This window comes from Musa acuminata, chromosome BXJ3-3, assembly GCF_036884655.1.
Source record: "Musa acuminata AAA Group cultivar baxijiao chromosome BXJ3-3, Cavendish_Baxijiao_AAA, whole genome shotgun sequence".
Lineage (NCBI taxonomy): Eukaryota > Viridiplantae > Streptophyta > Magnoliopsida > Zingiberales > Musaceae > Musa > Musa acuminata.
Window position 1 is genome coordinate 29663578 of NC_088351.1, and position 22215 is coordinate 29685792.

General features: G+C 35.0%; 1 protein-coding gene and 1 pseudogene across 2 annotated transcripts; one reads left to right on the forward strand and one right to left on the reverse strand.

Moving 5' to 3' along the window:
• Positions 1 to 554: 554 nt before the first annotated feature.
• LOC135633363 (BTB/POZ and MATH domain-containing protein 1-like) lies at positions 555 to 5522 on the reverse strand (annotated as a pseudogene). Its single transcript, XR_010494980.1, has 4 exons — positions 4946 to 5522; positions 4073 to 4421; positions 1895 to 2169; positions 555 to 939 (listed from the first exon to the last, which is right to left on the reverse strand). The product of XR_010494980.1 is annotated as a BTB/POZ and MATH domain-containing protein 1-like (transcript).
• A 3344-nt stretch (positions 5523 to 8866) lies between these two features.
• On the forward strand, positions 8867 to 21744 carry LOC135632289 (uncharacterized). Its single transcript, XM_065140722.1, has 9 exons — positions 8867 to 9136; positions 11524 to 11585; positions 13257 to 13311; positions 13941 to 14039; positions 14976 to 15062; positions 16775 to 16891; positions 17932 to 18024; positions 20478 to 20508; positions 21382 to 21744. Exons 1-9 carry the CDS (start codon positions 8987 to 8989, stop codon positions 21564 to 21566), a joined length of 879 nt encoding a protein of 292 aa, XP_064996794.1. The 5' UTR covers positions 8867 to 8986; the 3' UTR covers positions 21567 to 21744.
• The last annotated feature ends 471 nt before the right edge of the window (positions 21745 to 22215 follow it).

Consider the following 22215-nt stretch of genomic DNA (forward strand, 5'->3'; position numbering starts at 1 on the left):
CATGCCCGCACCCTATTTTCGATTGCCTCAAACATGTTTAAGTCTTCATATTAATGAAAATGTTGCAGATCACCAACTGCAGTTGCGTACAATGGTCTTCAGGGGCGAGCGAGTCTTATTTATGAACGAGTCCAAAAGTTCTATGGTGCCTTTTAATGCAAAATTACTTCCGTCGTTTAGATATCCAAAGACCGTAATGGTGCAGGAAGAAAACGGAATATGTTATCACACATGGATCACAAAAGGAGAGAAACAAAGGATCACGGCCACATCGATACATGTCGATTCCACCATTTCAGTTTCGATATAATACCTTGCGGAAGAAAACCTCGGCTCGGTTGTCCTGTGAAAAGGAGAAACAAAGGATCACGGCCACATTGACAAACGTCGATTCCACCATTTCAGTTTCGATATAATACATCGCGGAAGAAAACCTCGGCTCGGTTCTCCTGTGAACACAAAATCTGTCGATAGAAAATATCGCTGTCGCAAGTCATTGATCGTTAGTCAAAACCAAGGTTCGCAATATCGTACCGTACCGATATTTCGACCTGGGCTCGGTACCAGTACGGTACGGTATACCGAGCGATATACCTAGGTGTATCGAGTACTGTAGCACTGCTACAATGTTATATTGCACTCGGACCGGTAACAAACGGTCCACGTACCGATATCCTGTCGGACCGGTACGTACCGTCCATACCAGGCGGTACGATTCGGTACGGCAGACCCGACTCAAAATAATATCTGAACAGAAAATATCATATCTGGGGCTTGACACGCCTTCCATTCGCATCACTGCCATCGAGGGCATCATTCGTGTCTGCACTCGAAACCGCTGAATTTTCTCCTTTCCCGGCAACATACTGTAACAGCTCTTTTAGAAGTGATGGACAACTGACCTTCAAGTATTTGAATCCTTCAGATTGCACCACCGCCGCAAAATTCATTAGAAAAAAAAAAAATCTGTTAAGAGGTAGAGCGACACGAGTTACCTTTAAAGCATTATCTGGGATTTGCTTTGTATGAGAAAAAGGACATCCAGTGCACGGATCTCTTGCCGATCATGGGCTCAAGGAAAGTTGAGACATGGAGTCTTATCCTTACAAACAAAGAGGTCATTTTCATGAACAACAATCATATCCTTACCATGACATGTGAAACACAAACCTTTGATATTTGTTTTAAATGGATGTTAATGCTATTGAATTTATGGCAATTCCTTTCATCGATAGACAACATTGATGAAGTGTCATATTCCACTTGATGTATTAGAAATATCAAGTAAATTGTGATCCCATCTATCTTACAGACTATACACAAGTTTATTTTTACACGAAAGAACTGGAAGGTCTGAAAGCTATAATTGCATAATGAGAACAAGATATCAGTCAAAGGACAATATGATAAGAATCAAATACATCCAGATTACCTAAAATATACATGAGAAATAACCCATCAACTTTGCTAGCAGGGTACCGCCCTGTGCTTTGGAAAGAGATAATTACATTAGATCTTGTCAAAATTGCTTGAACTAAAATTGATTGCAACAAAAGATCAGGTCAGTGACAAATGTTCCAAGACCGGCAAAGTAATAGACAGAAATGAATGTTTATTCACAAAGAATTCTGCGGATACAAGGGTTTCATTTCAACTACAAAGGAAGAGCACAATGGTCTGATTAAGTGCCACACCATATGTTAAGGCAAAAATCAGAATAACTCGGCATTCAAAGCCTATTTACGCAGTTCATTGCATTCCTTGCTGACAGAGAAACAGCACCATGAACAGGCAGCTGATAATTTTGTAAATTCTGTAACTATGTACTGAAGATGTAACTATGAATGCATTTAACAGTGAAATTACCTCTTGGGATAGAATACTAAGTGTACCTCTCAAGTTCTGCGGTAATGCAACAAATTTGAGACAAACAGATTTAAGATGAAAACAATGGTGCTGCTCAGCCAATGCTAGAATGGTGGCCACTGTATTTATAGCAACATCCTCACACAGCTTGACTTCACAAAGTACTTCAAGCCTGTCCAACGCATAGCGGTCAGTAGCAGCAAGCAAATGTTGAGCCATTAGAGTTGAAGCGCACTTTGCATCCCAACCAGTAATCCTTTCCATGTCACATACGGAATCCCAGTATATAAAATGGAGTAGAGCCTGAAAATAAGAACAAGCAAGTTTTGTTTATGTTGTTGGAAAGAGTCCATTTATATGACTAGAAGATGATAAAATGTGCAAGTACCATTGTGCTAAAAAACATAGAATATGGTATAAAGAAGTAATAGATTCCACATACTCCTTTATATATATAATAGTGATAGGACTCAAACATATACCATTGACTATTAACCACTATTTTTATGTCTTACAAAATTGAATTACATGTAGCAAAACCTCAGGCATGCACAAGGGGAAAAAAAAATTAAAACAAACCCTATCATGAAATGATGAGGCCCAAGATTGCAAGCAATTTCATAATATAAAAACATGTACAACCTCCATTCTTCATCATCATTGCCTAATATAAGATTTCAGTGTTATTGATTCAAATACACTGCAGATGAAATATAGGAAACACCAATGGTCTATAACAATAATTATGTCATTGTCAGAGGTAATCATGCTAAGTTGATTAAATTTCAGTCACTGATTGAACTGAACATAGCTTGTGACCAATATTTCTGTTGTTCTTTAAGTCACAAGTGTTCTATCCAGCCAATATCAGCCTAAAGAAACAATTAACTTCAGAGAAACTATGTAACATATAGGGTGTTAATTTCATTTTACACTTGCTTTTGGGAAGATATGTTATCAAAAGTAAGCTCCACAAACCCCATCCAGAAGCACCTGGGCACTAGAAATTCTTAATTCACAAATCATCTAAAGGAATCTTTTTGTGTTCAGTTTTCCATATTAATGAGAATGTGTTGAAGGGTAGTTATAATATAGCACAATGTCAACTTTAATTAAACCTCATTAAATGAATATAAACAGAAACGAAACTGCAGAGTCCATAGTGATAGTGGTACAGAAGAAAATATCAAAATCAGTAGATAAAATACGATCCTACCCATGGTATGCAGTACCGAATGGTACCGCCCGGTATGGGCGGTATGTACCGGTCCGACAGTATATCGATACGTGGACCGCCCAGTACCACTACAGTATTACAGTATTATACTATAGTAGTACTATAGTGATGCAGCGATGTACTGTAGCAGTAATAAAAAATATATAAAATTGTTCGGTATACCGGTATCGTACCGAACCAATCTCGAAACACCGGTACGGTACGGTATTGCATACCTTGATCCTACCATATCCTGCATTAATCTTTTGAAAAAACATGTTACGAAGAGAGGCACAATACACCACTGAGAGGACTCAACCATGTGATATGGATATATAGTTTATTATATTTGACAAATTAAATCATCAAGCTCTCAGTTATTGCATTAATTGGTCATAATTTTTTATCTTGGGCAAAGTGAAGTCTATCTGTGCATCCTCAAAATGTTAATCTACATGTCAAGACAAATTAATTCATGCCTTATCAGAGAGTGACCCATCATTTTTTATGTAGCAACTATAGATCAAATTTAACCCCGGACATCAAGTTCTGATGCCACTAGCATATAATAATTCTATCAAAAATTAAACATCCTATGAGCAAACAAAATTTGGCAACGACCTCGGAAATCAGAAGTTATACCCTTGTCGCTCAAGGTAACTTTTGAAGAAAGGGGCTTGCCACAAAAGCCCAAGAGACAACTGGCATGTCTGCAATGAAGTAAACTGGCATTACCGTGTATGAAGGTTAAAGACATGCAACAATATAGCATATACTACACCATTAACTCAAGGACTAGAAAGAGCTTAGAGTTAAAAATCAGGAAAGAAACAATATTGACATCTTAAACAAAGAGAAAAGGAAAACCATTTGGCAAAAAGTCAGACTAGCCTTTAACATACAAATTAATTGGTGAAAGAGGGAATCCAAACCACTAACTGAGAGACCATGAAAACAAATAATGAATATGAACTAGAAAGACTAGATTACCTTGAAAACTGAAGGTTCCATATCTTCAACCTTTATGCAATGCATGTTTACATCTTTCATTGGACCAAAAAGTTGAGCCCTGAACACAGGTGATCGAGCTGCAAGTACCAATTTGTGAGCATTGAAAACCTCACCATCAACTTCAAAACTTATATCCGTCCCCTTTTCACTCTTTAGAAGCTGCCCAAAATGCTGAGCTATGTCAGAGGGTGGCACTGCTATGGTGCAAATGTTGGGTCCTTCTGTGTATGATCTAACAACACCAACACTACAATTAACCAAGAGACAATCATCTTTAAGATAATCTGATGTCTCTAAAGCTGTTCTTCTGTAAAAACGCTTCTACCCCCTGCATCATTTGCAACAAATGTAATATCCTTGTCAATGGTCATTCATAGTATGCATTACTTGCAACATCTTTTAATGTATAAAAAACACATAATATTAGGTTCCATAACAAGCACTTAATAATGCATCATTAGTTATATGAAACAACAAAGAGGAACAGACAATAAAACCAACGCTATTCATGCTTTACATTAGTTTTATTATTCAAACTATTAGTAAAATTATTATTATTTATTTTATGTTGCTACATTACTGCAACAATAATTTGCATTTTGATGACATCCAGCCTCTGAAACATAATGCATAACCACAGTAATCACTGATGACTCGTAAAAAGACTAATCAAAAGAACACTCCTTGGTGCAAACCGATCATGTCGTTTTTCTTAAAAGATGTCACTGAGATCCGAAATAAAGCTCAAAAACAACCAAATGGAAAGAAAAGATCATCAAATTGAAAGCATTGGATGCAACTAAACAGGGGATCCAACAAGAAAACAGTTATCTAAATTCTAAAGCAACTCACCAAATGCTGCCGCGGTGCTTAACAGTGTAAGGGCCGCTCCCGAGCATCCTACCAAAGTGGCTGTGAACCTTGTGCTGCTCTGTCCCGCTCTGATCCAGCAGCGTCAACTCGAAAAGCGCCCTCACGTCGGCCCCCTCGCTCGCGAGGGCGATGAACAGCGACACGTACGCCGCGCCGTCCTCCGCGCTCTTCCCATCGGGATAGAAGTAGATGGCCCAGTCGTACCCCCTCACTGTGAACGTGTCCGACACAGTGTACTTTCCGACACCCATCCCCTTGAGCAACGAGTACCCCGAGATCCTGAAGTGGTGGGAGCCGTTCACCGTCTCGGTGACGGACGTCGACGCCGTCTCCGTCGGCGGATGAGGAGGGGCCGAGGGGTGCGAAGACGACGAGAAGTAGGTCGGCCGCGCGGACGTGCCTCCTCTGCCAACCCTACCGCTACCCATCTCGCCAGGCTTAGATCGACACAATCGGCGTCGGATCGACGACGAAGAAGGAAACGCCTGAGGTCTAACGACTTGGGTTTTTCCGTGATAAATCGATCGATTGCGAAACAGCGGCAGAGTTCGATCAGGTGGAAAAGAAGGGAACGCAGAGCGATTCTTATCTGCCCCGCACACGGCACTCGTCGTTTGTACCCTCATAGTGATTGCATATAAAACATGGGCCCACTTGAGACTCTTTGCGGGCCACAGCTGCTGTTTTCGGCAAGTTTGTCGGGTTATTAGAAACCAAGTAGGAAAGATACATGTTGGGGGTTCGGTAAGGAGGGTAAATTACAGCGGTCCGGTTTTCTTTCGGGCTAAGTGAGGGACCGGTTTATCCGAGCCAAATTTGTTTTCCATTAAGATTAAACATATTCCAATAATCACGCTATCAATCTTTTTAGTGTCTGATGCTACCAAATTTGTTTAAGTTGCTTAGATTCAGGAAATAATTTATCCCAAAAAAAACTCATAATCACTTTTCACTACAAAATACCTTTATATTAAAAATTACCCAATGAGGTCTTTGTTCTATGAATGGATAGGTTGCACATAGAGTTTTTCTTTTTTTTGGTTAAATTGAACCGGTCCGGTTCAAATAAATATACTTAGTATATATATATATATATATATATATATATATATATATATATATATATATTAGCTTCCACCAAGAGATATCGAATTTTTACAAATTATAATTCAGTTTATTTTTTAGTGTAATGCTCAACTTTTAGTAAAATAGTTCAAATTATTATAATTCATTTTACCATAACATGATTGAAACCGGGATTTTTGTATATGTTTTGAACTTTTATAATTATAGTAGAACATGATTGTAATAAGGATTATATGATTTTTTTTGTTTTTATGATGAATTTAAAAATAATTAATTATAAAAAATAATATATTTTGTATTAAGAAATACATTCATTAATAGGTTAACTTCCAATGCCAACTTAAATTTTCACAACTCCATTCAAAAAGGTTCTAACAATGATTTTAATATATTTTTATGATCTTAAGATGATTAATTATTAAATTTGATATATATTTTTAATATGTTTCATTAATGAATGTATTTAGATTTATTTTTAAGTGTAACTTTTTCTTTTGAGAAATAATAAGTAATGAAGATGGGATTTAAATTCAAAATATTATAATAAATTATCAAGATCTTTATCAGTTAACTAAAATTTTAAATTCTCAATCTTTTGTAAGATTCCTAATATTTCATCACCAGAGATTAACTTTAATCAAACAAATTAAAATATTCTAATCAAACAAATTTAACATGAGTTTTTTTGTTTTAGAGTGTAACATGGTTTCCTTAGGTAAATTCTAAAAATAAGTTGAATGTACTGAATTCTTTTATTTTCTGATAAATTTAAATCTTTTTCTATCAAAATTGATATATTTTTTATATGATGGTGGGAACATAGTGTTTTTCAACTTATTTTTAAGTGTAATATGAGTTTCCTTGAGTAAATGGATGATTAACCCAAATCGGTGTATCGACTTGAACGATTAAAAGAAGATAAATAAAATTATTCAGATTAGAGATAAAAATAAAAGTCTCTAAAAAATAACATCATCCAATAAATTTTCAATAGAAGAGTGTTTTCCAAGTATAAAAAAATATGAAGGTTTTTCAGTAAATTATCTTTATTCTAATGAATATTATTTGGATCATTAGTGAGCACTTAGTTGTTTTCGCCATTTTAATACCCAAAAAAGAAAAACCAAATCCTCTATATTTGGAAGTAATAGCAGAATCCTTATTTTTGATTAAATTTATATCTATTGAGATTTAAGAATCATTATATTTGCTCTACAATAGAATTAAATTTATTTTCTATTCAAACGTGATGTTATAATTTATAATATAATTGAATCTCAATAATATATTAAAAGGTATGAATAATGGTTTACAATATCATACTAACCTGATAAAAGACCCGTAAAAGTGATACGTCTATACACCTTTGTGTCAATATGTACAGTATCCAATTGATCGATATATCGATATAATATATTATTCAGAACTTTAGTATGAATAACTAAGTATGACAATAACTTATAGTTTAAATTTAATCACCTACTAGAGTGAAAAAAGATAAAAATTAATATTAATGTATTTATATTTATAAGATGATGACGGAGTGATATTAATTCATTGAGACTATAAGCAAATGTTAGATTTCGATGATTGGATTGATAGTAATATTCGAGGATTAATTTTTTTTTGAAGGATAAAATACTTATGATCTGAAGTTATGACAGATACTTTACTAATGTAATATCAATCTCATGAATGATTTTTCTAAAATATATATATTTTAAATTTTAATTTTTTAAATAATATTTTTAATTTTAAAATACATAAAGTATCTCTCAAAAGCATTTTAGTCAAGTTTTCTCATCCTTTTTTTATCCGTCTTCAACTATTATAATTTGGCTCATTTACAGTATTTTATTAAGGTATGGAAACATCATAAATGTGATATTATGTTATATTTCATTTATTATCATTGTTTATATATCATTATAATATCATATTTTTAGGTTTATAGTTAGTTTGATTAAGATTAAAAATTTATTTAATTTTTATAATGTTTTTGAGTGGATATTTTTATTGTGATAATCAAAACATTATAATACGTCAAAAATACTATAATTGATGATAAATTTTTTAAGGTAAATATTAAATATTTTTGAAATTAAATATACTGTTAAAAAACAAAAAAATAGGAATAGGGATTAAAAACATCCAGAATATAAATATATTTTTAAATTCACACCGATAATATTATTAATTTTAATGCTTATTAATTGAAGGAGTTTTCACTAACAATCGAATGTGAGAGAGATCACATAATAAATTTAATAAGCCAAAAATATTATAATAGACGAGAAAATTTTTGAAGGAAAGTTTGAGTATTTTTAAAATTAAATATATTGTTAAAAAATAAAAAAAGGAATACCGATTAAAAATATCTAAAATATAAATATTATTAAAAAAGTAATCCCAATAATATTATTAATTTTAACGTGTATTAATTAAAGAAGTTTTCACTAACAATCGAATAGGAGAGAGATTACATAATAAATTTAATACACAATGTTTGAGAATTAAATAATTATTTTCAAAAACATCGAATCACATTTCAGCTTAACGCGTTTGGGTGGTTTTGCGTCTCAAACACCCAATTCGTTGCTTCAACCGAACACAATCGGCGAGGAAGGCTCACCGGTGGAACGGCTATATAAACCAACAGCGTTACATTTCCCTTTGTGAGGCATTTCTATCATTGGTCGAAGAAGAAGCATCAAATAAAAAAAGAGGGAAAAAAAATCACCGAGGAGGTGGGGAATCGCGGCGTCTTTTTCTACCAGTAGTGTGATCCACCGACTAAAAAAAGGGCAAGGGGGGAAAGAGGAAGGGGGGATGGAATTGGTCGGTTAGACGCCGAAGAAGAAGGGGGAGGCGAGCGAGGGGGCAGTAGATCTGGCAAACGTTGGGGGGTTGAGGGCGCGGAAGGCCGGGAGCTCGATGGAGGGCGAGGACGCCGAGGAGTGCCGGCCGTGGCGCCGGCGGCTGTCGTCGATGGCCGTCTCCTGGTCCGCCCTCTTCCGGGTCTCCTTCCTCTTCCTCCTCGCCGCTGCCATCGTCACCGCCTTCATCACTCTTCCCGTCGAAAAGGTAAATCGAGGGGTTTCGCGTTGTCTAATCGTCACAATCTGCGATGTCTTAGGCGGCATCACATTGTCGTGGTTTGTTAGCGTGTGATGATGGTTCCGTTCGTGGAATGCGATGAGGATACGAAGCATGATCTGGTTAAACGATTACATGTGGCGAAGTTGTTCCTAGATCCATCTGTCACTGTTCTTTCTTCCTCGCGGAAAATTTATTTGGGTTATCTGTGTTTTTAATGATCAGTATTAGAAATAATAAGGATGGGTTTCTTCTCCTACATTAGTTGTTAAAGCTTATGTCCGTACCCAATCTTCCCAAAAAGACTTGTCTCGATGGATTGATCAGCATTTAGTACACATGCTTGCATAATGTATCTGTAGCTAGATCGGCCGGTGATTTATATGCTTGTCGTTGTAACCAGATTTTACAAGATAAACTGGGGCATAGGGTCGGCAGAGTCTGATTTTGAGGCCCTCGAATGACCAATGACAACATAAATAAACAGAAATGTAAATCTTAGCCTGATTGTCACACTACCTAAACCTGACTCAGCTAGACCACCCAATTGCTCCAAGGTTTTATCATTTCACTTCTTCGATGTGATAATTTCTGATCTTAATTGATGAGCTGAATTAGACATCAAATATTTTAATCAAACTGTGGAACCTTAAGGTTTTATGATGAATAACTACGTAAGGTTCTCTCAATTAAAAATTTGTATGATTGTCCATTTCCTTCTTCTATTGCTAACTAGAGAAAGTCTTCCAAATCAATAATGACAATCTTTTTGCTCTACAAATCTCTGACTATGTTGTTGATGTTTCAGTTTTCGGTTGTACTGTGCATACCACCATTGCCATCTTTATCTGGATCTTCCAGTACTCCATCCATTTGAGAAAGTTTCTACCTAGACAAAGTTACATATTCTTGTATTTGGGTTTGTCTAGCTCATCTGCTATTTAATCAGCGATGACCTGCATTGCAATTCTTCAAACACCTTTACATTATTTTTTTGCCAAGTAAGAATCTGGTCCTGTTTCGCATTTTAGCCTGTATGCTATGAACATGTGGCTACATTTTTGTTTCATCAATTTAACTCTCAGGAAACTCAAAATACTTCATTATCTTCCTCAAAACAGGAAAAAGTGTAATCTTCCCACTAACTTTCTCGCAAACTGGATATTTTGTTGGTTTGAGGATTTAATGCATTTGTGAGCAATATTGCTGTAAAGGTTAATTGATGTTTATATTAATCAAGGTCTGTCGTACCGTACTGTATCGGCGTTTCGACCCGGACTCGGTACCGGTACGGTACAGTATACCGAACACTGTAGCACTGCTACAGTGCGGACCGGTACACGGTTAGCATACCGCTGGCCTGTCGGACCGGTACGTACCGCCCGTACTGGGCGGTACGATCCGGTATGACAGACCTTGATATTAACTTCCTCAAAACAGGAAAAAGTTTAATCTTCCCACTAATTTTCACTCAAACTGGATATTTTGTTGGCTTAAGGATTTAATGCATTCATGAGCAATATTGCTGTAAAGGTTGATTGATGTTTAGAACTTTTAGTGACAGTGGTACGAATGCCTTGTGTTTATAGCTTTTAGTGACAGTGGTGTGAATGCCTTGTGTGCTTGAATCCACTTATAAGATACACTGTCGATTAAAGGTTATTTACTTTTCTGAAATGCTTATACCACTTCTGTTGGCAAAGGCCTCATTGATTGATGATCATCACTTTTGGTGATAATGGTGTTGATGCCTCTTATGCTACCGTAGTGATAGGTACCTTACACTCTTGATTGAGGACTACTCATTTCCTCCCAAATACTTCGATTTTTTAAACCCTATACTTATTTTTACTCTTGAGATTGCTGAACTGTTTGTTATAACTGACTTCTATGAAATGTACAGTTTGATGCACTTGCTTATGCTATTTTTGTAGAAGAAAAGACCAATGAGTTATCATATTTCCGCTGCTATTATAATATACTACATTCATTGGGTTTTACTACCCTCCAGATATAAAAGGAGATTGTTATCTAACCTGTGATTCAAATTTTCTTAGTTATTTTTTTCAAAAAAAATGTTGATTATATGGCCGGTTGACTGTTTCTTATATTAATATATACAAATGTTAAACTGCAAACTGATTATGTTATTTAGAAATCTATCTTCACAAGAAATGTGGTTGATAATGATGGTTGTGTTCACACTTCAATGACAATACCTTATGAACAAGTACTTGATTTATTTTCCTTTGTCTTCTGTTTTGCATTAATGTCAGTGTTCTGGTCTGTGTAACTGTTAAAATGGTTAAGTTTTCTGTTTACATCAGCTTTTGAACTTTTGATGACTGAGCCTTGTGAAATATGCTTGCTGACAGATTCTGAAGGATTTTTTAGTCTGGGTCAAGCAGAATCTTGGTCCATGGGGTCCTCTAGTTCTGTAAGTGACAATAGGTGTCTATTAATAGATCTCAGCTAGCCTTCTTTTTCTCTGTATGCTGTTATGGTACTCTTTACTAGATATTTTTTAATGTTCACTACAACAAGTTCTTGTGCAATTATAATTTGTGATGACGTGTTATTTCTCTGTCAATTTTATTGTTTAGTTCATTGTTGAGCAATTTTATTATTGTAGTACCACCAATTTTCTTTTTTTTCCTTTTCTTTTTTTAATTTGGGATCAATATTTTAGTGTGCGACGGTGTTGTTGCCTAGTAACACTAATTTGCTTAGAGTTCATCTCTCATGAAGTTAGTTTCAGTCTGTATAAAACAAATAACTTTTAACTACTTGCTATTGCTAGTAAAATTCTTTTAGATGGTAGCTTGATGTCATCATGGAACATTTCTATTCCTCTTGGTTTGGTAGATGGATTTTAATGTTTTGATGAAATGTAATATGCTATATCTCCAGTTGTTTGTTCCCCTCATTTGTGTGTTTTTTAAGTTTGAAATAGGCTAAGCATTTGATAAAAGTTAAGCTCTTATGGCCTAGGTTTAAGTATACATATTGATATCTTATATGAAACATTGAAGAAAAGATAATTGTTTGAACAGTTTAAACAATATGTGATTACCATTTATCTAACTTAAGAGAAACACACATATACTTTTCATAATAACAATCATTTCTAAATATACTTCACATTCATACAAAAAAGTAAGCAATTTGTTGACGTTCATGATTAGTGGAAGAAGTATGTGTACACATGTTTCGTACATTAATATAAATTAATGCAGATGATACATGTGTGTAACATAAGTTTCCAAGAATTTGACAACATAAGTTTCCATGAAGTTTTCATTTGATGTTAAACAATGTCTGACATGGATGTGGCACAACAAACATTTTATAGTGTTATATCTCCTCTTTCTCTAACTTGTTCTTTCTAAAGGCAGACTTACCCTCCTAGTTTAGTTCACCATCCATCTTTGTTATTGGTTTCCATGTTGCACTAATTTTTGCCCCTCCAACATGTGGACATTCGTATTACCGTTGACCTCTCTACTGATAATCATTGCAGCCAATTTATTATTCTGGTCACTGAGAATGTCACGTCTCATATTTCCATGGAAGTAGCTTTCCGGATTATGCATTGATAGCTAGAAATTTAGTGCTGGCGAACTTTATGCATCAGGCTCTCAACAATGTGGTGTCTAGGAAGGGTCAAAGTGGCCTTTACTCTACAAGTAGGTAGCACTACTGTCCCAAATATTTATAGGCCTGCAAGCCTGCTGCACCCTGCGGCTGCTAGCAGCTGTCTGTTGCATTTCTGGCTGGCTGGATAGCGATTATTGTCAATAAAGGATCCCGTGTCTTCTATGCTTAAAAATTAAAATGAATATTTTGCATCCCTCTTCAGATCAACAATCAAATATCAGCATGCATGTGTACAAGGTAAAAAGTTTGCAATTAGTCAGAAAAGAATGATGGCCTTTTTCTTTTCTAGTGTATTGCCCTTCACATGATGCAGATCGATGAATTAAACTTGTTGATTCTAAGGTTGCCTTTCTCGAGTATTACATCTTGATAAATACTGTCAGTCCTGAGTATTATTTTTTCCCATATTCCTTATCTGCTTGATGTTAATCTTGTTTCTTTCTTTAATTAGGGCTGTTGCTTATATTCCTTTGACAGTATTAGCTGTTCCAGCATCAGTACTTACGGTAAGTATGGAATACTCCTTATCTTGATAAAATGTTTCACTAGTGTCATTACATATTTCCAATTTTTTTCATCCATGTTCACAATATATGTTTCTCATCAATTAACTGTCTTTGCTAAAGATGAATTATCTTTCTTGAGTGGCTTCTATCTCTCTCCTCTCTGTCCTATTTCTACATGATATAGCTGATTTATTACATTTCTAGTTTCCTTTGAGGTCAAATTTACATGTTTTCATTTGACAAAGATTCAAAAGGTTAGGGTTCATAGATTGCAACACTCTAACAAATTCATAATACATTTCGTTTCCGGTCGTTATGCTTTGGCAATGGTTAACTAGTAAATGAGCAATTTTCATTGTTTATATTTCTCGTGTCTTCTTTTTGTCTAATTGCCTACTTGGATCATTAATGTAATTTAAAAGATCATCTATACTCTTTCGGCATCGTTGTATGATATATTAAGTGATGATGATAAATGAACACTTTAAGTTCTGCCATGAGTCTTGAGTTGATTTGGTTTGGATACCTAGTGTTATATTATGGTTCGAACATATGAAAGTTAAATGTGTGTTATGCTAGTCTCTCTTTCTTCTTTTGGTTCAGCAGTTAATACAATTTTGCTTTGCCAGCTTGGTGGTGGGTATCTTTTTGGGTTGCCCATAGGGTTTGTGGCTGACTCTATTGGAGCAACAATTGGTGCAACAGCTGCATTTCTTCTTGGTAGAACGGTAAAAATAAATAAATTTAGACGTTATCAGTGACAGTTGCCTGTTTATTCTTTATTCCATCTATTAAGTGCATCGTTATTTCACTCAAGTTGTTGTATTCTAATAAAGTGATGGTTAAAATTTGATAATAAAAAAGGCCGACAAATACTTTCCTCTTCAACTTCCCTACCAACTTTGAGTTGCAGAATCTTGTTTAACATGTAATGCAATAAGAAAGATTTAAATGAGCTCATGCTCTTATGAGTGAGGATTTAATTACGACAGTCTGTTCCCAAGACAGCAAATATCAAGTTGGTTTGTGTCTGTGCCCTTGAAAAATTGGATGTTACATGATGATCTAAAGGCTATTTAAGTATCTTACTAGTTGTTGTTTACTTGTTTATGATCATGCAACTAGAGGACAAACATCTGAAATTACTGTAGACATAAGAATAATCTAGAAGACATGGTGACTAAATGAAAAGTCTACTTAAAAGTTCTTCCATCAGCATTTTTTAACTCTTTGAGCTGCATGAGTGAAATAATAACCCAACATTGTACCTATATTCCTTCTCATTCTACCTTTGTTCTTGATCATACTAAATAGAGTGAGCTTAATAGGGTACCTAAATGTATGACACCTAGGACATCGTTGTGTATGATATGTTGATTTCATCATCCTTCTCAGTTGTTCCTATTCCCATTGTTTATTTCTGACAATTATCTATAGGTAGAGATTAACATCTTATGGGCTTCTACATTATTGTACTTTATAATTCTATTTCATGGTTTTGTTGGTAACTTTGCAACTATGCTTATAATATACTGATTTTACTTATCTGATTATACCTTGGAGGCTTGGAACATGCTGGAATCGAAAATTTATTGTGATGCTGTGTCTCTACTTATTTATGACTATACAGCATAAATATATCCTTTTATTTTGTTCTCTTGCAGATAGGGAGGCCTTATGTTATTTCCAAGTTGAAGGATTATCCTAAGTTTCAGGCAGTTGCTATTGCAATTCAGAGATCTGGTTTTAAGGTCCAAAGCATTTTTTTCTCTGAGCAATCATATTTCTACTTAACTTTGAGTGAAGCATGTGATTGAAAATCTTTAACTAAGATGGAAGGCACAAAAAGAACTCCATAGTTTGTTTATTTTTGCCATAAAATGTTACTATTGAATCTATGGTTGCTTCACCAATGATTGTAAATGATTCGTTCGTACTTCTGATGATATGCGTAGATTATCTAGATTTGCACTTTTGTCTATATTTATCCAGATAACAAAATTTTAGTCTACAAAGTATCAAAGAATTGCTTATTAATCTACTTGTATATATTTGCGGCCTACTAGCAATTTGTCCAGCTTCTGATATGTTATGGCCGTAGGGAAATGATGTGTCACTGCATATGCAGCTATATGCATGTGTGCCAATTCATCCCATACATAGTGGATTTTCATGGTCTCTATATGCATAAAGCCCACATGTGCATTGGATGCTACTTATACTCATTACCACAATGGTAAAAAAAGAGGTGTTAATGAGTGAAGTGGTGGAGGTGGGACGTATAGGCAGGAGACACTTTGTTGATTCATCAGCAAGGTGCTATAAAGAAGGTGATCTCCAGTTTGTCTCTACGACTCACCTTTACCTTCTTTGTTCTTTCTGTCATCTTGTCTTTGATGCTCTTTGTTGACCAACACTTTGCATTTCTTTTCCTGTCTCTTCTATTCGGTTATAGACTAAATCTTCCTCTTCAGAATATCTTGTTTTCAACTTTATTATAGTTTTTGACAATCATCTTTCTGTGTCTCTTTTTTCCTTTATATTGCCTAAACCAGGGTTTGTCCTTTTGTAGCATGAAATCAGCCAATTTCTTCTGATTGGCACTACAATCCTCGATCTAATGTTGGTTTACACCTATAATTCTCTACTTTGGTGTATGATGTTCTTTATTTACATATCCATAGAAACATGATTATGGCCAGAAGTTGTCCTGAGTTTTGTTCAGTCATATTTGGATCTCCAATCAATAGAGCAAATAGATGTACTCTATTTATTATGGCCAGAAGGAGGCCTGATTTATTTTGTTGGTTCAAATTAAGCATATAGATGTACTCTTCTAAAAAAGGATTAGTTTATTAGTTGGGCTCAGGACATGCTTTAAATCTGGACTGGTTTTGCACACCTGCTATCAATATCTATCTGAATATGAATTTTGACTAGAGTGATTCACAATGGTGAATGTGTGAGGGGACTTATGGTGGTATTCTCGAATTAGATAACCTTGGATATATACTGGTCTTAATTGTGAATTTATTTTTAATATCTGCAATAGTTTTGGATCAAATGTCTTCATATAAATATTTCAGATTCAGAAAAGCCAACTTTTACTTGATGATTTTATAATTTCCAAGGGCTAAGATGGGTTAAGTACTTCTAAGTGTCTAAGGTCTTGTTTTCTTGAGACGATTATGTTGTCTGCTATTGGTAGAATCTGCTTGCAAAATACTTTGTCAGCATGTTCTAGCATGCTGCCATAAGTTGACATTGTTGAGTGCAACATTGGTGGAAAAATATTTCAGAGAACAGAAAAGGTAAACTTTGATTGTTTGATGGAATCAGTAACTGACATGTTTCTTGTAGTACATGTAGAAACTGCTGTATCAGATTTTCTGGGAATAACTTTTCTGTAGATTGAGTTTACTCATCCATGAGTTGACATTAGTTTTTTGTTGTCTTTCCGCAGATTGTATTGCTGCTAAGGCTTGTACCTTTACTTCCATTTAACATGCTAAACTACCTCTTATCTGTTACTCCTGTTAGCATTGGAGAATATATGATTGCATCATGGCTTGGGATGATGGTATGCTTCCTAGGGACTTCTCTTCCTGGTTTTAGCTTTGTACTCTTTCAAGCTTTTTAAACATCAATTATTGGTATTAAACAGGAAACCCAAGGTCATATGCATTGTTTATGCGATTCTTGACCATGTATATTCTCTTACATGTTTATCTCTCTTTTTTTTTTCCTTTAGGAAGAGTGGTTATATAAGTTCCTTGGTCCAATGATTTTCCTATCTAATAGAAGTCTGTGGATTTATCATGTGCTATGATGTTCTGCAATAAGCAACAAGTTTAGTTGTCATTCCTGAGCTCCACTAGAATGATGTAGAAGCATCTGAGTCTTCAAAGTTTTGGTTGTGTTTATATGCCTTATATCATCATTAACAACCTGGTTCTTCAAAATTCAAATCTATATGCTATTTCGTCATTTTCATAACTGGCTTTATTGTTTCCCACTGTGATATTATGATGCATAGGCAAGAGGTCTTTGAAATCCATGAAACTGACTGAACATTCTAAGTGTTCTTAAATATGTTCAATACAATGAACCTTCAATTTGTATAACGATCATTGATTTGGCACTACTAACTCCCAAGAAGAGTGTGAACTTACAAATATGATTTCCTTCTTTCATTTGGTCCTATATTAAGTTTTCTTTAAACATCTTTAAATTGCATATTTGGATTAGTGACTTAAAGTTAGTGGCACTTATCATTTTTTTGGCTCATCTTCATCATTATGCAATACCATGCCACACCTGCTAAAACTACTGTGGCGACAGCTCTTTGTTCCTTCTTTTCTCTTTTGTTGCACATATTCTTTTTTTCCATTTAAATGAAGTATATCTTTAAATTGGTCTTATTGTGTTTATTAGAAGATCCTGAAGGTTGTTCAGGCAATCAAAGGAAGTTAGGTTCAATATTTACATGTGTTTTCTGTTTGGTTCTCAGAAGCACTGTCAACGTGTCAATGGCTCAGAAAAAAAATAATCATTACTAAGTTCTTGAACATGTAGTAACATGGAATGGTGATCTAAAATCTAAGTGGTTTTCCTTTGCAGCCGATAACTTTTGCACTGGTATATGTTGGAACAACCTTGAAAGATCTTTCTGATGTGACACATGGATGGAGTGAGGTTTCAACTACTCGTTGGGTAAGCATTAACTGCTTTATAGTGCCATCATATCTGTTGTCCATCTCTTTCTGTTGATCAGCATGGACAAAAATATTCTTATCGGTAATATAGTTTATTTGTTTGGTTAGAGTCATAAAAACTAAGACAAAAGTATTCTTATTGGTAATATAGTTCATTTGTTAGGTTAGAGTCATAAAATGTAACCATTGACTTGTTTTATTCCTCAATTTCTGACCTCATGTAATTTTTGCATGTTTGTGTGCCTTGTTAAAAGCGACAATGTCAAGTTGGGTTGTTGTTTACCAAAAGCATCACTGCTAGACCCTGTGTCTTTTGCTCTACTGTTCTTGTGTGGAGAGAACCAAGGGAAAAAGCCATGAAAAGTGGTCCAACAATTCTCTTTATCATTAGAGTCCCACTCATATCTTTAGCTAGTTGACCTTAATTAGGTTGGGTTAGTGAATTAAGAATATAGCTCATTCAGAGATGTTTAAACTTCAAAGATTGAAGCCTCTTTCAAGGTCTGATAAAGAATGCTGTTCTGAACATATTGTTTATAGTATCTTTTCTTTATTTTTCTTGTTTTCTTCTCTCAATGATCACCGCAGAAGACCTCTCATGTGGCCTAAATCAAATCTGTTGAGTAGAACTGGAAAGTATTTTGCTTGGTGAAAATAACCATACTGAAGGTACCTTAATCCAGTAATGGATTTTACTTTTAAAGACTTCTTTGGGTCTATTATTAAGGGATGATATTTATTCTTTGCTTTATTCACTGTAGATTATGTTAAGCTGTTATTTTATGATGAATATGGGAAATAATATTTCATCTACCATGAAGAAGGCCAATACGTGTAATTGCAGGTGCCAAATGCCTATATGAATGGCACTTATTGCTATAATAGGGTGACAATTTATGCAACCTTACTCTAGGTCCAGACAGATTCTAGTTAAGCCTTTAGGAAAGATCATCCAATCAAATTTAATCTTTCTTAAAAATAATAATCTTTCTTTAATGTCTTTTTCACTCTATCTGATGATGAATTTGATTATAAAATCCTAATAAAATTGTGAAAAATACCTATTACAAACTTGTCTTGATCAAGCTAATGTAAGCTGAGCAAATAACTTGAAGTGATCAAACATGTACAATACGCCTGAGCATTGGTATACACATTAGTGCCACACTACACAATGTGCAGGGGTTGGCATGATATATGCCTTTGACATTTGTTGTGCCAACTTTATTTACAATATAGGTTAGCTAGTGGCTTCTTTCAAGAAACAAAGCAGAGTGATATAGGACTATGGAGTTTGGTGTCTGGTTTGTGGTCTTCTCAGCTAATTCTTTCAAGTGATCACTCTATTGACATGACATTTGAGCAATTGCGTTGTGTTCTTCTTAGGCCTCCAAGAAACTCCAAATTTGTCAATAGTTTTCTAAATCCTTTCCCATCAAACCCTTGGCTTTCCTTCCTCTCAGCTGCTACTCGACTTTCTTGTCCCTGTATCAACATACCAACTTTGTTAACAACTTAATTGATTCTTTAAATTCACCAAGGGCATTAGGTCTGTATCTTTCTTGGATATGACTAGGCCCCTTCCCTTCCTCTATGGACTTCAAAATTTCCTCCAGAATCTGTTATAGCTGACTATATCCTCTTCCATAATTCATACTGATGGTTGAACTGGGACCCATTAAACACTTTTGATCAACTATGTTGATTTTGTAAATCCACCAGTAGCATGCCATCAGATATGCAACCAATAAAGCATGGACGTGGATGACATGGAATCTTTGAACAGCAGGAGACAACATTGCCTGGACATTGTAAAAAAATATGTATCTTCTATATATTGTAGTATTTTATATGCAAAAGAATATTATGCAGAATTTAGATAATTTATGATCGTTGTTAATGCATTACCCGTCCACAGAACCACATACATAATTTTAAAGATATTATTCACATTGTAGGGAGATTATTCACATCATAACAAGGATTCTTGTGACATATACGCTGTTAGGAAGGTAAGGGCATATATGCCACACACAGCAGCATGGTGGCATTGATACATGGCTAGGCCAAAATTTAGCTTGTTAGCAATGAACACTGGCCACACCATCCGTGACACTCATTTGTGCCTGCCCACAGAGTGGCACGTTGACTGGCATTCAACATAGACCTCAGGCATTCGACATAGAACTCAATAATTAATTATATTAATTTCACAGCATGCCCCATGTATTTAACATGGTACCACATATTTAAGATTTCATTCTTATTTTCTTAGTAAGAACATGCTTGTGATCTTTATCCATAATGAAGATTCTATTGCTGTTGTAAATGGACTTTTATGCCTTCACCTATTATTCTGAGTTGACAAATACCATTCAGGGTTTCAAGACATTTATTGAGGCTTTTGTTGGCATTGTATATTCACCTTTTCCCTATTTTAAATGGATGCAGGTACTAATTATATCTGGATTTGCGGTATCTGGTAAGAAGTCTATCATGTGTACTGATTCTTCCCTCCTGCATTTGTCTTTGTTAGTTCTAGGTTAACTGCCTGTCATAGGAAAAAGGGAAAAAAATATACACAAGAATATGGTGCCTGCAACATATCAAAATAGGTGGTCTGATGCCAGAAAGAAAAAGTTCCTTCACTATTTTATGTTGTAATGTCTTGAAATATTTTTGGACTAAGAATGACACTTGCAAGTTGTGACATTAACTCAGTCAATCAGGAATAAGAACCTCATGGGGTGACCCTATAGAATTTCCTGGAAATTAATTAAAGTGCCTGACTAGTGACTACTGGATCTAAACTCGTATATTGTGTTATTAGCTTTAGACTAACATTCAGTTAACGAACTGGACCATTCAGGGATCTGATTTTTTATTATTTGGTCGGACCAGCTAGTCCAGTCCTGGTTTAATTACTATGTTAAAGGCCTTTCTTATCGAACCAAATCTATATTGATTATTCTAGCTTTTGGTTGACTGGAAGTTTTTGAAGAAATTCCTGTGCAAAGTACTGGAGACATCATAAACATCTTGCAAATCTTAATGATCTTCTTGATAATTTTTTTTTTCATATTTATAGAGATAAGAGTCGGCCATTGATCAATCTTCTATTGTACCTCTGCATAATGATATTGTTGTACAGGAGATTCTAGATAAATAGAATTTTGCCTTATGAAGAAGTATGATCAAGTTGCACGAGAATAGAACTTGGAAGAGAGAATAGAAAGGAACCAATGGCACAAATCTAATTTTGTAATTTTAAAGCATATCATAATTTGTTGAATTCATGTATTCAAATGTTAAGACATGGCATCAGTATACCTTTGTTTCTATTATTTTTATGCAGCTATGCTGATGGTGTGCGTTACAAGAGTGGCAAAGGCATCTTTAGACAAGGCGTTGGCTGAGAATACTGAGGTGGAGAACATCCTAGTGACACCACCATTACCAGTTCTGTTCGGTCCTCCCTCTGACCTACACCAACCTCTTGTAATCAAGATTGACCCTTCGAGCGACCATCACGAGAAGTAGACTTTTTTGTTTCCTCCCATGTAAATTCTTTTTGCCTGCCAATTTCTTCAGTAATCGTCTTGGAAAAAGCTTGTCTCGAAAACAAAAAAACATTTGGATAAAGCAGCATTTACCTAAATACGTGAAAGTTGACAAATAGATACAAAAAAACTAGTTGAAATGTTGATTCTTAGTGGAAGTTCATATTGTCCCCAAACTTTTACTACTAAAAACAGCATTTGATCAATATTGGTTGATATTTATATTCTTGTAATGCACTTTTAGCTGATGAAACGATGACAGAGTGCTGCGAAGTTCTACGAGACCATTACCAACTCAAGGTTGATGGCTTAGTAGCTGATATCAAGGAGTCACGCCTGCAGAAAAGAGGTATGGCACAATAATGGAGGTTCTTTTACCGGCTAAATTGGATATTTTCATTTGCTTGGAAATGTATCATCTTGTTGACTGACAAGATTCAAAGCAACACTATTTTTCTTCTGTTTTGTGGGTGCATTAAAAATTAAAAGAGGAGGCGGAGGAGGGTTTCATCTTATCAAAATCCACCCATTTCAGATGGAATTGATGAATTTGACTTGGGATTCTCTGTGATGAATTTATCTTGGATTTATTTTTTTCAGTAAATTGCCTTAAAAATTTTATCTAACTT